We start from the raw sequence: 16,238 nt of genomic DNA on the forward strand, positions 1-16,238 counted from the left end.
TTGCTTGATTCAGCCAGGGAAAGCTTATGATTTTTGTGCTGCAGATAATAAATATAGATTATGTGTTGCAGAAGAAACAATGTAAGTCGATGCGTTCTTTCACATGCCGTAATAATATAGAACATAAAACTTTCATAAGCCATAACGTTGCAGGCAATTGTAATTGCATTGTTCCTTTTGAAACAAAGAGAAACAAAAGGCATGTTTTACATCAATTTTAACTGTTTGAATTCATCCAATGTTGATAAAACCCCAGACGTCATAAAACACCTTGTTCACTGTCCATGTACTTTTTTTTTGTCTGCTGGGTCTTTTTGTACTGTGTCACTCTGACTGCTTCTTCCAGGAGTTGGTGATAAAAGATTTGGCAAACCCTCCAAAAGGTGAGTAATATCTTGCCACCTGCAGAGACAGACAGCAGCATAAACAATAAGAGTGCAGACGATGATTTGGGAAGGTGGAAAGCTTTCTTCATTACTCGAAGTGCTTTTAGAAAAGCCAGCTGGGGTTTGCTTTAGTTTTTCGAGATGCAAACAAAAGGCTTGGCTCCTCACAAGCGTTTAGGACGAGCATGATTGAAAGCTCACAAGCTTAAAGAATTCTTGCTAACGCCTAATGCAAGATTCACATCACTTAAAAACCACACCACAAAAATCAACACAGAGAAAGGATTAGCACCTGACGTGGATTTATCAGAGACAAACACGTCACCTGCTTCTCTGAAATGGGTTCAATTTGTTTACACACAGGGTGTGTGGATGAAGATGGGAAGGAGCGAGGATTTAGGTCTGAATGGGTGAGAGAGTGCATGGGGTGCTCCTGCACCAAGGAGGCTTTGAGCTGCTGCAGCATGTAAGGCTTTTATTCTCTTTTGTACAACATTTCCCTGAATGTTGCTAATATACAATTGTCACTCTTTACAAAACAAAAATTGTGTTCCTTCTTAACATTCCAAACATAAGCTTCGAATTGCATGAAATCGTATCTCGTTCTCAGCACCTACTTAGTCCAACATAAGCCTAATATATTACTACGTTTCATTGGCTTAATCAAAGTCCAGATCCTATTGATAATCACCGTCAAGACCTGAAAAATTCCTGATATGATGGTGCAAATTTTGCAAAATGTGATGGATGAATGTTCAGAGCTGACAAAAACGCACCCCAACAACATACAGCTCTGATGGCAGAAAATAGGTAGTTCTACAAAGTATTGACTCATGGTGGCTGAATACATATGGATGCCACAATTTCCTAAAAAAAAAAAAAAAAAGAAAAATTGTTAAAAAATTGTAAAAATGTTAAAATTTAAATAAAATCCTTTCCCCTGCAGTTCACACTAATGTGCCACTTTGTCTTTGTGTATCACATAATACATTGTAATGTGACAAATTGTGGAAAAACAAACAAAAAACCCAGTAACTTCATTTGTTCTCCTTTCTTTTTTAACTATGTCTAGCTTACAAAACCATCTTGACAATTATGGTCTGAATGATCCCTGATGAAGCCACCGTGGATATCCCTGAGGAGTGTGAGCTTGTTGTGGATAAAGACGCCTGCTCTGCCAAGATGGTGCAGAAGTCAGACAAAACACAGCCGTGTTATCCTTTCTGAAAACACAATGCAGACTCTAATGTTTAAGACAATCCAATATCCTGATGCTATTTCATTATTGTATTACGGAGTTATGCAGTTTATGTTCAGCATATAGCCAATTAAACAGCAGTACCTATCTTACTTTGTCTTGTCATACTTGAAATTCAGTTGTTAATAAAGGTGCACCTTCCAGCTTGCAGCAGCTGATGTCGTTTAACGATCCCGCCACTATGTGGCAGCAGAGATCGACTCTCGGCGGGTCTCGGGCACCCAAACGGCTCCAATAGCCCAATTATAGCTGTTCTACCCTCGCTGCTGTTTCTGACAGAAACGCTCTGGCTATTATGATATTCAGCTCCTTCTTTAACTCTCCTCCCTGTGGACTCACACCTGTCCAGAGCATCATCTCCTGTGTTCAAGGCATCACAGAAACTCTTCATTCAGCCTCCGCCACACGTGAGTGACTTATGTCTTCCAGACAATAATGATGTAATGAATAAGATAATAATTCAGTGGCAGTGATTCTAAATATTTAGTCACTTATATTGCATGCAGTGTGGTTTATGTCTTGTCATCATTTTTTTTTTTGCTTATTCAGTATTTATAAATGTTTTCTGAATGATACATTTACACATTAGTATTTGATTGTTGTTGTTTTGTAAGAAGTGTGTGCAGTTTTAGCAGCTAAAATGAAGAAAAGAAAAAAACAACAACAAAAAAAAAACCTGAGAAAAAGATAAGCCTTTTCAACAGCGCTGTGTGGAAAGGTGAAGATAACAAATCTCATTACAGTGGACATGTATTTTAAGGACTCACCCACGATCCGTGACACCCCAAGCAGAGAACAATGGGATTCAGGTCATTATTACAGACTGAGAAGACCAAACGGATTCCAGCTGCCTTTACTCTGAGCCTCCACACACAGAGGGCAAAAAATAAGAAAATTGGTCCCAAAAAGCATGCATGTGGACAGTCTCATTGGGCATATCTACAATGGATTCACGGAAGCAATTTAGAGAAAAAGAGATGTAAGCGGCACGGCTTTTAAGAATTAAAATTAAATGTTTTCTGAATAAGCAGTTTAATTACACTAAAGCTTTTTTTGTTTCAAACGCATCAAGTGTGCCTACGATTTTCATTCTCAGGCACATTCATTTGATCTGTGACTCCACTTATACAGAGAAAAACACATTTAATTTCCCCAAAGGCTTAGCATCAAAGGTTTTTACACGTCATAATATTATTACAATGAATTTTCTCAATGAATATTAATCACAACATCATCAAAGATCAATTGTTTCCGATAAATAGAATATGAAATTGTAACACATTCAATAAAATGTATTTTCTAAATAAAAAAGGGGGAAAATATGCTCTTAGACTGAAAAAGGAAAACCCTCTGTATTCAGCACAAAGAAAAACCCAAGGTGAACATAAATTATGGTCGGCCATTTGTACATTACTATTTTGGCTATTTTGAGCAATGGAGGACACTTTGATGAGGGAGAAAAGAAGAATACAGTGGAGCAAATGGAGCCAGGCAAGTCATGATGTTCCCTCAACCTACAGCTTCAGCTCAAGGATGGGACCAAGAATAACAACACCTACAAGCTGAATGTCCAGTCTGTGTTGTTGGATCAGTGCAATATGAAATAGTTAATAGCAATGGGTATTTTATTCCTGGTTCTGAATTAAGCTCTGCTGGTCGTGGCAATACAACTGCTTTGCCACCCCGTAAGAAAAGATGATCAGTGCTGTGCCACACTGCCCACAGCTCAGTCCACACGCTGACAGGGTAGGTTAGTAAGGAGGCAGTGTGAAGTGACTGATAGCTAAGTGCGTGTGCTGCTAATAGAAAGTGACAGTTTCATTTTGTTTATGATGATGGCTTTCACAGCACATGTTCAAGGATTGAGGGGAGACAGCTTGAATCCATTTTTAGGATTCCGACAATGTCACGCCCTTTCACTTTGACGTACCACATCAGTCATTGTGCTAAAGAGAAAAAGACAAATATGTACTGCAGGGTACGCGCAATAATTTTAGAGTCACAAAGCTGTTGTCTTTATCTTGAAATGTGTGTGAATTTTTGGGCAATGAATGGAGAGGTCTTTGCGTGTACAAATAAACAATGAAAATGGGGTTGGTTACTACTCTAAGTCAAACAATAAGGTGTGAAAAAAATATATGTATATTTTGGTTTTGGTATCTATAGGATTTCTTATTAGGATTTGTTTAAAGTGGGATTTTTCCCACACAGGTCCAACAAAGTGTATTTTACAGTATGAATATATAAGTATGACATTATTTTTTTTTAATAGCTGGAACATAAAAAAAACTGCCCCAATGACCAAGTGATTCCTTGTTTCTTCAGATTGAACTGACCTCAAACTTCCTACAGAAAATGACTTCTGGCAATATTAGGTCCCTGCTTAAATTATTCAAAGAAACAGCTTGAGCATATTAAAAAATATTCTTGCTAACCTAATTTAAGTTTCAGCTTAGTGATTAGTTTTATGTCTTTTAAAAATTTGTTTATGACTACCACTGGCATGTTTTCTATCTGTTTCTGTTTATAATTCAGCTTGTCACATATTTTTACATGATTGCAGTTAATCACATAGTGACGAAACTTTGTAAAAATTACCGTGCTTCCTAAACTTTGCTTCAAATCTATTAACTGTTGTTTTGAGCTAAACTCTGAAAATCTCTGTCCTGATCTATGTGACTCATCCACACAGAGCAGGTCCCATGACGCAGACAGACAGCAGTAACACAGTCTCTTCATTTATAGTTAAAAAATTATGTGTGCACTAAATATGTAGTTTTGCAAGCCTTGCACACAAAATAGGCTATTTTAAAAATTAGCAGTGCAAAACTGACCACACAAGAGTCTATTTTAGCCAGATTCTATGATATAGCTTACTTTGAAAAAGGCCTTGTTCGGGTCCCTGCTGTTTGAGTTTGGATCAGTATTACAAATTAATATGCTGTATTTTTGACAGAAGAATCCAGTGGATGTGTTTTTCAGGTTTTGCTCAATTAATTCACTGCTAAGGCTCCCCCAGCCTGACTTAATGACAAATTAGTCAAATTTCGTAGCAATCAATTCAACCGATGTTTATAAAACATGTGAGCCTTTAGAAGATGCATCATGAGGCACAATAAATGCATTGCTGTCAAACATTAATGTCCATCATTAGTCATTTCAGAGGTGATTTAATGATGCTCATCAGCTTTTCTCTAAATAAAAACTTCAATATAAGACCTTTCTCTTGCAATTGTTTCAGTAATAGGCATGGTTGAGTATTAATACAGTTCTACCAAACATTGTCATTGATTTCTACATGAACAGATCATTTGACCTATAGAATCCATTGCAACTAAAAGGTTTTTTTTTTATCTGTTTTTCTTCCTTGTCTCAGATGTATGTTTCCAAAAGATTGGAATGGATGGTTAGGTCCAGAGAGATTTGGTGACATGTCCGTCAGTGCCAACACAAGCCTGTCTTCTTTACCTACATCACCTCTGCTCTTCAATGGTTCTACCTCTTCACATTCTCTGTTTTGGGAGAAAGAAAGTGCCAATCATGAGTCTGTGCAGGAATGGCCAGGGAACAAAACCCAGCTCATGTCAGACCTCTCTGTTCTTGAGCAGGAAGAGCAGTGCCATATGTCTCCTGTCCTCACTACATGCCTTGTGGTGTGGTACAGTGTTACAATGGTGCTGGGGTTGGTGGGGAACATCGGCCTCATTTGCATCATCACCCATCGCAGAGAGAAAGTCAATGTCACCAGCATTTTCATCTGCAATCTGTCATTCTCTGACATTTTGGTGTGCATGTTCTGTCTCCCCTTCACTGTCATTTATACGCTCATGGACCACTGGGTGTTTGGGTCGCTGTTGTGCCGTCTGGTGCCATTCATCCAGTGCGTGTCTGTGACGGTGTCAGTGCTGTCTTTAGTCTTCATTGCTCTAGAAAGACATCAACTCATCATTAACCCATCTGGATGGAAACCAAGCATTCCCCAGGCCTACATGGCTGTCATTTTCATCTGGATTCTTGCCAGCTTCACATCCACACCCTTTTTAGCCTTTCAACTGCTCACAAATGAGCCATACACCAATGTAGTCCTGCCATTTCATCCCCAACTGTATCCTCCTGTTTATTTTAATGCATCTCCAACTCAGCTTGTCTCCGCTACTTACAAGAACTCATCTGTGCCTTTAAATCTCTATCGCTCTCTCTTCTCTTATGTCCCCACCTCTCCTCATATGGAAGCCTGTGTGGAGCACTGGCCATCTCACGAACATAGGGTGGCTTACACCACATGGCTTCTGCTGTTTCAATACTGCGGTCCACTCCTGTTGGTGCTGCTCTGCTATGTCAGAGTTTTTGTTCGCCTTCGCCACCGCAAAGACATGTTGGACCGTGCCCGGACCCCAGAAAACCAGCGCATGACCAACAGCCGGCGGATCAACATCATGCTGGTCGCGCTCATAACAGCCTTCGCCCTTTGCTGGCTTCCGCTCACCATCTTCAACGTGCTGTCCGACTGGAACCTGGAAGCTCTGCCTGTCTGCCATCACAACCTCCTGTTTTCCCTCTGCCACCTGCTGGCCATGTCCTCCACCTGCATCAATCCCATAATTTATGGCTTCCTCAACTCCAACTTTCGTCAGGAAGTGCGGGAGGTGCTGCTCCACTGCCGCTGTTTCCCACAAGAAGAGGAGTTTGAGCGTTTTCCCATGTCCACAGTAAACATGGAGATGTCTCGCACCTCTGTGCCTCTGCAGTGCAGAAGTAATTCAGTCTGACTTTAGAAAAGTCACGCCTCTATAATAGGATGTAGGCAGATAAACGTTTTAGTTTTTGGACTTTGATTTTCTTTGTTTTATCAGTGGTTTAAAGTAAAGTGTATACTACAGCGTTGTTTTTTCTCGTTCTGTGCATCCCTATAATTAAATAAGAAATGTTAATAGTAGCACTGGTTTTAAGATATTAAGGGTAATGTATTAGCTAAAAGTTGCTGTAAAAAAATCATTGTGTCAGACTGACTACAGTATTTGTTTTCAAGTGGACTACTGTGATAAAGTTGTATTTTTTGTATTTATGACAGTTGTTCTGTGTAAAAGTGAACATTTACAGTGAAGAATAAATTAGGCTTGTTTTGTGATTTCTGTGACAAAGATAACATATTGCTTTATGATATTGCTAGACTGCTTTTGATGACCTTGGTTGTTTGTTGACTGTGTAGATATTTCGCTTTATGGTGTTAATAAAATTACTATGTAGCTTTTGCTCAAAAGGGTGTGAGCAATACATATGCACTAGCTTAGATTGGCACTGTTGTATTGTTTACCAAATGGCAGAAAAATTAAGAATTCACATTATGATTGAAATAACATTTCCAAATCCATTAAAATGTCTTGATTGGTATATTACTTTTGCTGCACAAACTATTTTTCCACTTTCAGTCCTTTCAGCAGGTATTTCACAAACTATATCACTTTTTTTGCTTGTTTTCTGATACTGTTTTTAGACTAAAGTTATCTTGTTTTAGCTTGGTTAGCATTACCAAAATTATTTCTACTTACTAAAAGCCTGAGCGATGACAATGAGATTGTTATGAAGTTTCTTTAAATTTGGACTTTTACATTACTGTAGTTTATGGTAGATTACCATTCGAACTGTGTGACATTGGCCAAACATTCTGGGCATCATCCTTCAATGCTACATGGTTGATGACATCAAGACATCAACCAACTTCCTGCTTACTCATGATGCTCCTATTTTATTAAATTCACCAGTGTTTTCTGCAGCACAACACTCAAATAACATGATGCTGCTTGCAAACTTCCCTCTTTTCCCTTTATATCTAATAATGCTTATTATTCGCAAATGCTTCAGTTCATTAGACCACTGGACATATCACCACAAATGAAGGTCTTTGTCTCTGATTGCATTCACAATCTGTAATCTGGCTCTTCATCTTGTTTTGGGGTAATTTTTTTTCTACCTTGTTTTATAGTCTTTCACCCCATGTCACTAGTTTCTTTTACCAGCCCCTGCCAATATTTTCACAAGGTTTTAGTTTTGTTCTGAGGTTAATATGCACATTTCCCACCAAAACGTTCCTAGTGTCATTATGATGTTTACGCATGTGTGTAATTATCTGAATAGATAAATGCGGCATCTACAGGCATCTGAAAATTGTACCACAGGCAAACTTGTGGAGGTCAACAATTTTCTTTCTGATTTCTTCGCTGATTGAATTGCATTTTTTTCCCCATGATGACACAAAGAGGAAATTTGTTTGACGTGTGCCTGAAAATATTTCCACAGGTGTGCCTTTGTTTAACTTGTTGTGAATTATTCTATCAGAAGCTAACAAAGCAATGCCATTATCATCTAGGCTTTTCCAAATTGTTTTTAATTAAGGAGTGATTGCGCCAAATCAGCAACTCGATTGAGTCAGGTGGATTTCCCAAGATAGAATACATTTATACCAGTTTGAATAATAAACTGAACTTAACTACGTTGTTTGAAAACTAGGGTGCAGATGGAATCTGCAAAATTGACTTCAAATTTGTTTGTACGTTTGGACTGAAATGATTATCTTGTAAAGTGCCTTGCCTTGTTGTGAATTGGTGCTACATAAATAAACTGAATCAAACTTAAATAATAGTAGTCTTTGTTTGCATAAACAAGAATTTGAAGAAAGTTTTAAAAAATTCTCAAAAAACATTCTCTCACTTTATTCTGGCTTTAACTAATTCTGGTAACCCTTACTGATCTAAAACAAAAAAAGGTTTAGTTCAATATAATATCAGATAGATATGTGTCATTTAATGCAATATCTTGGTTCATTTGTAAATACTGCAATATGTTTTAAAATATCAACTAAAATCGCTATTCTGTACTAGTTACTGTTGCATTAAATATTGTTGGTGACACAACTTAAGTTTTATTTATTATTTCAACTTGTGTCTAATGTATATCTGACTGTTCTGTTTGTTAGTACTGGTTAAGCAATGTCCAATAGACTTTGGATACTTTTTTATTTATTTTTACTAAAAAAAATAAAAAAATAAAAAAAATAAAAAATGAACATCCATTTTGGCTCTTTAAATGACACCTTCCACGTGGTCAGAAAAATCTGTAGCTACAGCAGCAGCAGAAAGTTAGAGTAATGAGTAGCTTAAGTAATTTGTAAGAATAATCCATTTGAGTTTCTGATGTGGAGTTTTATATATTTAAATGGACATTTAAAAAGAATAAGTTTTTTTAATAGCTTATATTATCAAATATATTCAATATAAGGTTTTGGGATAAAATATTATTAAATTTTATACCTGGCTGTCTTCATTTAGGATTCTTCAAAAAGTAATTAGATATGATGACACCTATAGTAAGGATCTATGTCTCACAAGAAGGCTGTCACTGAATAATAGACTGCTGTTGACAGACTACTCAACACTGTGGGACTGTTGAGTCCTGTAGTCATTACTTTGTGACTATTTTATTATTCAAGAAGTGGTTCGAAGTGGTATGGCTAGAACAGCCTTCAGCAGGTTTCTTCTATTAAAAAAAAACAACAAAAAAAACAATCTGTCTCCAGCTGAACGGAAATGACGTATGTCACGTATCAGCCAATCATGCCCGTCCGTCCCAGAATGCGTTGCAACTCAAACTGCACGCGGTATGTATATTCGCTGGCTGAAGTTACTAACATTTAAACTTCGCTGACATATTAAGTAAGTACCAGACAGTCATTAAAACATACGTTGTAATGCTTACTGCGACATTATGGTTCTCCTAACAATCAAAATATGAGTGACATGGGTAATATTATATAACGGAAGTATGACGTTTCGGAGTCCACACCAAAACAGTGCTAACGGAAACAAATTGTTAGCTTGCCAACTTAGCAGAAAATTGGTCAGGAATATTAACAAGGTCATACATTCACGGATTAATGCGTAGTTACGGTTGTTAATTTGCTTTTGGTTATATTCTAGGGTAATACATGAAGCAATTCATAGTTAAGTATATCAGCAAAAGAACGTGTGTTGTAATCTTCAAGTGTGGTTTAATCTTCAAGTTGTTCTTTTGTTAGCCTAATATAGTTTGATCGCAATATATAGTATCTGAGATATTTTAGTGTAGTTGAGAGAAAAGACGAATGCTCGACATAAAACTGCCTTACTTCCGGACATGAATTTTGAACCCAAATAGGACATGCTACCGTCATTATCTTTTACGTCATAATCTTTGTCATACAGCACAGATCAGATTTTAAATTTGATATGTTGTTAATGTAACACATTTAAATGTGGGCCAGAGAGTAAATTAAACATCAGGACACTCAAAAAGAATTGATTTTTGCAATTTATTTATACAAAAACACTAACTGCAATGTGGTATGCATGTTTTTGTTTTGCCTGCTTTTACTTCCTCCTCTATGAGAGAAATTTACTGATTTATTTATTTATTTTTACTTAGATATTTACAGAAAATGTTAACTGGACATTCTTTAAAAACATAATTCATTGAGCTGTGGTAGTTTTTGCCAAAGGTGACTTATTGAAAAACATAACAGAAAATAAAATGGAACATGTTCCAAACCATTTAACATTTTATTCCACACAGTTTTGTTTTTCCTCACTGCTTTTCAGTAACTGAAGACTAAAGACTGTGATGACCTCAAGCAAATCCTCAGTCCTTAAAGGTATCATATTTTTTTATTGCAGTGGATTAAGAGTGATTTCTGCTGCTTCAAGTTGAAATGTGTAATTATGCCCAATGCCTTTTCAGATGTTGTTGCCTATGTTGATGTGTGGTCTTCGGATAAAAGAGCAAACTATTCAAAACCTTTCATCCAGCAGCTGGAGGAAATGGGTGCTCGGGTAAGACAACACTTTTTATGTTGCTGTGTTTTCAGATTGTACATACAGTTTAACACAATTATCTGCACACATTGTATGAAAATAAGCATAACCATTTTTTTCCTCACTGTCTGACATCAACTCAAACTATACTTTTATCTGTTTTAGGTTAGATAGGATGACCAAAAGGATTTAAATTACTAAATGCCAGAATAATCATCACATTTTTTTTTACACTATTTATTATTATTATTATTATTTTATTTATTTATTTTTATTTTAAATTCTGATGTTTGCATACATTTTGTTAGCATTTGATGTAATTGCCTTATCAACTATATGACTTGTGTCAAATGTTTTGGCTATCCTCCCACTATAGTTTTCAGATTTTTGGCCCATTTCTTCTAACCAAACTAATGCAAGTCTTTGGTGTGCACGGCTTGTAAGATCAGCCAACAGATCACTGTATAGCCTAGAGATGACTGCCACTCCAAAACATTCACATTGTTCACCGTAAACCACTTTCAAATAATCTGGCGGTATACTTAGGGTTATTTCCACACACTAAGAAATAATCCTGTAAATTTACAGTCAAATACTGGCAGCTATAGACACCAGAAGTTTACTATAAATGCACAGTAGCTGTACCGTAATTAATCCTGACAGTAGATTACCATCAATGCAAGTACGGTATAGATACTGTGAAAGAATGGTAAACTTCTGGCGTCTATAGCTGCCAGTATTTTATCGTTCTTTGAAAGAACGGTAAAATACTGCCGTCTGTAGCTGCCAGTGGTTTACCGTTTTTTCGAAAGAACGGTAATCTACCGTTTTTCTGAAAGAACAATAAAAAATACTGGTAGCTACAGACGCCAGGTTTTTTTTTTTTTTTTTTTTTTTTTTACCGTTGTTTCAGAAAAACAGTTAAAAAAAAAGCTGGCGTCTGTAGATACCAGTATTTTACTGGATATTTACCTTTTCAATCCTGTAATTACCTTTTAAAGTGGTGTACTGTAAGTAAATACTGTAATGATGCCAGCACACCGCAGATGTAGTACCGCCAACAGGGTTTATTAGAAATAAGAGCGAGCTGCTATTCCTGAGGCTGCGGCTCTGAACTTTCCGCTCTTCCGGTGTTCTGTCAAATCAGCATCGGTCCTGGTCCTTCCGCTCCCCTGATCCCCCGCCCACATGAAAGGTCCATCACATGTGAGTGGAAGTCAGCAGTAAGACAGGGGAAGCCCATAACACTCTACACATAACAGTGATCAAAATGCAACTTATAACAAATACACATAACCATATGGACCACAGCAGAGCTAAATTACAGAATCGTTAAAATACTACGGTGGTCGACAGGTTTAAACGCGCAGCAAACACGAGAAAAACAAATGCAACAAAAAAAAAAAGACGCAAACAAAAAAGAGATGCAAAAAATATATAAAAACAAGTGTTCCAGACTACTAGAGCTTTGTGTCCGAATTCAGGGTCTGCATCCTTTCAAGCTTATTCTGTCATGGGCTTGAGAAACGACCCGGTCTACGGAAGAGGGGTCCTGCGAAGGCAGAGAGCATTGCAGAGAGAAGCTGTAGCCTTCAGCTTGCTGCCTAGCCTCCACCTCGGCATTATGTCTTGATTATGACAACAGAAGAAGACATCAAATTGACAATATTCTACCGTATTTTGGAATAACAGAATGTTACTGCTGGAATTTTGCCGTAAATTTACAGCCATTTCTAAGAGTGCATTTATTATTCTCATTGTTTTTGCATTTAGTAAACAATGCTCTTTTTTTATTATCCTAACTGAACTATAAAGCTGAAAGTTTATTCAGATTTTTCTGTTTTTGTCAGACAGACACTGAGAAATTTTTATATGTTTTTACACCCTGTATGCAACTATCTAGTTTCGAATGTTTGACTGCAGTAACCCAGTCTACTTTAACCTTTCTTTTAAAGGTATCAAAAGGATTTAATAAACAAGTCACACATGTGGTATTCAGCTATGGACATCAAGCTACATGGAAGAAAGCTAAGAAACGGGACGTCCAGCTTGTGTCTGTTCTCTGGGTTGGAAGGTGAGAGGAGCTTTTCAGACTTACTTTGTTGAAGCAGTGTTACTAAGTCATGAGAGTGCCCTAAAAGTTTAGACGATGGTGTTCTCAACCCTTGCTATTTTTGCTGTGTCCAGGTGTTATGATGATGGTGTGCGTGCAGATGAAAGTTTATTTCCAGCTTTAAATGATGAAAAAAACCCTGTGATGAAAAACAGGCAGGTGAGTAGATTCAGATTTAATGGTTTCTAAAATTAAATCTGGAAAAGTAAAAAAAAAATTAAAAAAAATGTTGGAATAGAAACATTATCGAAAGAAGTATAGTAAATTTGTCACTTCTTATAAAATACCCACTGCTTAAATGATCATGCCTAAATCATGACAGGTATTAAGTGAGTGAATGAAAGCTTTTTAAAAGAAGTTTCGTTTATTGCCTTAAATTTTCACCTAAGACTCATTAGTTTTCAACAGTGAAAAAGTATCTTTGAAGTGATTTTTGGTTTTATTAATTGATAGCATTTCCTTATATTTTGTAATATCTTTTTACAAAGGTGTGCAGGTTAAAGGGTTTTCCCACAGCTCAAATTTTGTCAACAAAGTAAGAAGCGTAAGGTGTTTGGAGTTTGCCTTTATTGCTTTTTATTTAAACATTTTTGGGGTTTTGTGATTCTTGTAGCATCGCTGCATGCTGCCAAAACATTCTCCTGAAAGGACGATTGAAAATGATTGGCGTTTGAAGAAGAAATTTGAAAAACTGGTGAAAGAACTGCCTTTGTCAGAACCTCAGGGTAAGAATGCTGGATTTTTTTATTTTTATTTTACAGCACAGAATGTGATCGTCTTAACTTATTTTTATTTGCAGTTGTGGATACGTCACCAATCATTATCGACCAAGAAAATGGAATAATTTACAGCCCTGCATTAAAAAGATCTGATTACATGGCACAGCGCTTGAAAGATATGAAAGAAAAACGGGAAAACATTTCACCCACAGGTAATCAGAAACTGAAAACTTAAATCTAGTGAAACTGATAAATGCCTGATACACCTTTTCTTGCTATTCAGCGTCACACGTGGCTGATTCCTGCTCACCCACCAGTTTGAAGCCTTCTCTTGGAAGCACACCAACTTTCCTCAAATTCATCTGTAAGAAGACTTAGTCTAATCATATTACTAATAGTTTTTAGTACATTTTCAGATAATTTGCATTTTGTTTTGTTAGACTGTCTATTTTCTGTCAGAATGTTTGACTTTGTCATGCAGCTTCTTTTAACTGCAAAGAAGAGTAAGGTAGAAAAATAGTGACAAATGTAAATGAAATGCTTTTTTTTTTTCTTTTTTTTTCCAGAAATAACAGAAATATTCACAGTTTATTTTCTTTTGTCCAATATGCAGCGGATGACGTGTCTGATGAGGCTTTCGTTGCTGAGCCTGGTGGTTCACCTGCTAAGGAAGAAGAAAGGTCATCTGATGATGAAGATCACAATCTAAGTGGACGAGACTCTACGAAGCCTTGGCTCTCACCTTGCCAAGATGTGCCAAAATCTAGCCTTCACGACGAAGAAGTTAAAAAAGTAAAAAAACAAAGAAAGTCCAGAAGACTTTCAGTAAGAAAAAAATCGTCAGAGACCATTAGATCTGGAGACTTTTCACAGAGTCCTGTCCAGGATACTCCTAGTAAGAGCCAAATCCTCCACAAAGAAAGACGGCAGTCACATGGAAAACCAACCAGAGTGTTACCTAAGGAATCTGAAAATAAGTTAAAAATACCAGTGAAAAAGCCAAGTACAGACACCAAATCCCAAGTTTCCCCAAATGCTGTGAAGTCTTTAAATCGCCGTTCATCATCAGCAACAGTAGTTAGAGCTGCAACTGAAACGCCTAACAAAAGTGCCCCGGCAAAGAAAACTGAATGTAGAACACCCAAAAAAGCCAGATTGTCATTTTCTGCCTTGGTTCGATCTTTCACTGTGCCCAGCGAATGTAAAAATGTTGCCTCTAGTTCCACGGATGGAGGTACCGATGTGTTCGAGGACTACTTCTCTCCCTCTAACCACAAAAGACCTGTTTTGCCCAGTTTACACGTAGAGAGCAAAATTGAAGTACCCTTTGAGTTGGACCCTCTTCCAAAGAGGCGGAAACCAAGAAAAAGTGGAATCTGTGGATCTGAAAAGAAAAAAAGGAAACTGGAAGAAAGTCATTGTGACAAATATCTCAAGCATGAATCTAGAAGAAGCAGTGGGCGTGTTCAAGGAGACCTTGAATTCCCCCTCCTAGGACCTAATAGTCCCACTGTTGATGTAAAACAAGTGAGTCAAAGACAAAACTCTGTGGAGTTTTCAAGCAGCAGTAAAACTACAGAAGATGCTGAAAAACTGAGACCAGCGTCAACATCGGGAAACCCGCCCTTAGATAAAGAGGATGTCACAGAATCAGAGCAGCAGAAAAACTCTGATTTAACTGCAAATTGTCATAGCTCTGAAAGTGAGTAGTACAAATATTCCTGTCTAGAATATGTTGTAATAACAATCCAGTGCTGTAATTATTTCTGGCATTTTGAGGATCCTGAATTGTAGAAGCCATAACAGTGTTTGAGTCCTACAAGTGGTGGATGTGTTAATACTTATGGTTAAACTTGGTTTATCTTTGAGGAAATAATCAGAGTACTTATTTTTAAGACGTCTTTATTTTAGTTGTTACGTAAAATTGAATATTAAATGAATAAATGTTTACCATAAAGTGAGGCCTGATCTATTAATTTTCTCCTCAAAAACTCCAGGTATACTTACAGTTGGACACTTTTAATGAAAGAAAGGAAAGCTTATATTTCTTAGTTTCTATTTAGCAAGACCACCACCTGCATGCAGATAACTAATCAGTTTTTAAATAAACTTTATTTGTAATCTCTCGGGGAAAAGTGATTTCTTCTACTACTTAACAACTCAACAAAATGCTTTCTAGCTAAGTAAAAAAGGACACCCTAACCCCTACTAGTTGGTCTCACCTTCTCTTTTTTCTGAAATAACTTCAGTGTGACACTTCTTACCCATCTGCCAGGCTATGTCAGATGCTTGAGAGGTTTCCTGCACGTTCAGTCAGTTTTAAGTCGTCCCACAACAAGATCAAACCATGAAGTTTCCACCTGCGATGACTGATTTCCAGTTATTTTGAGATTTTATTAAATTGCTTATCAGGCTGTAACTTCTGCATTCTTCTCTCTGTAGGCCTCAGTCAGCTCTTTTGACCTTAGCACGATTTTTTTCACTTATATGTGAGATTCAAACGTGGTGACTCTTTTTTTTATAATGCTTAATAAAACAGCTCTAACGGACACCAGATAAGAAATGCCTGTGTGCCATTGTAGCCATTTTAAGTGGAAATAAACGTATTCCTAACCTGGAATTACACTTAAAACATGTAAGAGGGTAATCTCTTAATTTTTTTATATTATTTATATTGCTTACATTTTTTTGAGTTTGGTTAAAATTGATATTGAATTTATGTCCTGATTTTTTAAACTACTGTAAATTAACAGCAGGCTACTTTTACAATGAACTTTTGTTTTTCTAGATAAAAACAGTCTTACCACAGGTATTTCTTTAATTGGTATATTTGGGATAACTGTTCAGCCGATTTGAGTCTTTGTGACTGTGAAAACTTGTTTGATTTAGATACATTTTAGTTTGTCACCTTATGATATT

General features: G+C 36.9%; 3 protein-coding genes across 4 annotated transcripts in view; all 3 read left to right on the forward strand.

Annotated features, from left to right (window-relative positions):
• Positions 1 to 283: 283 nt before the first annotated feature.
• Positions 284 to 1,811, forward strand: msmb (microseminoprotein beta; the record flags this gene model as incomplete). Its single annotated transcript, XM_016668459.1, has 3 exons — positions 284 to 383; positions 750 to 850; positions 1,491 to 1,811. Coding segments are annotated over 3 exons (324 nt in total), but the record flags the coding sequence as incomplete, so codon positions are not given.
• Positions 1,812 to 1,883: 72 nt separating this feature from the next.
• On the forward strand, positions 1,884 to 8,392 carry npy4r (neuropeptide Y receptor Y4). The gene is made up of 2 exons (XM_007546125.2): positions 1,884 to 2,051; positions 5,021 to 8,392. The coding sequence occupies exon 2, from the start codon at positions 5,025 to 5,027 to the stop codon at positions 6,411 to 6,413; it is 1,389 nt and encodes a 462-aa protein (XP_007546187.1). The 5' UTR covers positions 1,884 to 2,051; positions 5,021 to 5,024; the 3' UTR covers positions 6,414 to 8,392.
• Positions 8,393 to 9,210: 818 nt separating this feature from the next.
• mcph1 (microcephalin 1) overlaps positions 9,211 to 16,238 on the forward strand; it is a 34,236-nt gene continuing 27,208 nt past the window's right edge. The window contains exons 1-9 of one of the 2 annotated variants that reach the window (XM_007546129.1): positions 9,211 to 9,298; positions 10,275 to 10,327; positions 10,414 to 10,505; positions 12,443 to 12,561; positions 12,675 to 12,759; positions 13,214 to 13,325; positions 13,400 to 13,531; positions 13,603 to 13,683; positions 13,933 to 15,021. In XM_007546129.1, coding sequence (XP_007546191.1) covers positions 10,297 to 10,327; positions 10,414 to 10,505; positions 12,443 to 12,561; positions 12,675 to 12,759; positions 13,214 to 13,325; positions 13,400 to 13,531; positions 13,603 to 13,683; positions 13,933 to 15,021 — 1,741 coding nt within the window. In that variant the 5' untranslated portion in view covers positions 9,211 to 9,298; positions 10,275 to 10,296. Of the gene's footprint in view, positions 9,354 to 10,274; positions 10,328 to 10,413; positions 10,506 to 12,442; positions 12,562 to 12,674; positions 12,760 to 13,213; positions 13,326 to 13,399; positions 13,532 to 13,602; positions 13,684 to 13,932; positions 15,022 to 16,238 lie in introns of both variants that reach the window. The other variant, XM_007546128.2, reaches the window with a different exon arrangement.

The sequence above is a fragment of the Poecilia formosa genome, unplaced genomic scaffold (genome assembly GCF_000485575.1).
Source record: "Poecilia formosa unplaced genomic scaffold, Poecilia_formosa-5.1.2 Scaffold15, whole genome shotgun sequence".
NCBI classification, from domain to species: domain Eukaryota; kingdom Metazoa; phylum Chordata; class Actinopteri; order Cyprinodontiformes; family Poeciliidae; genus Poecilia; species Poecilia formosa.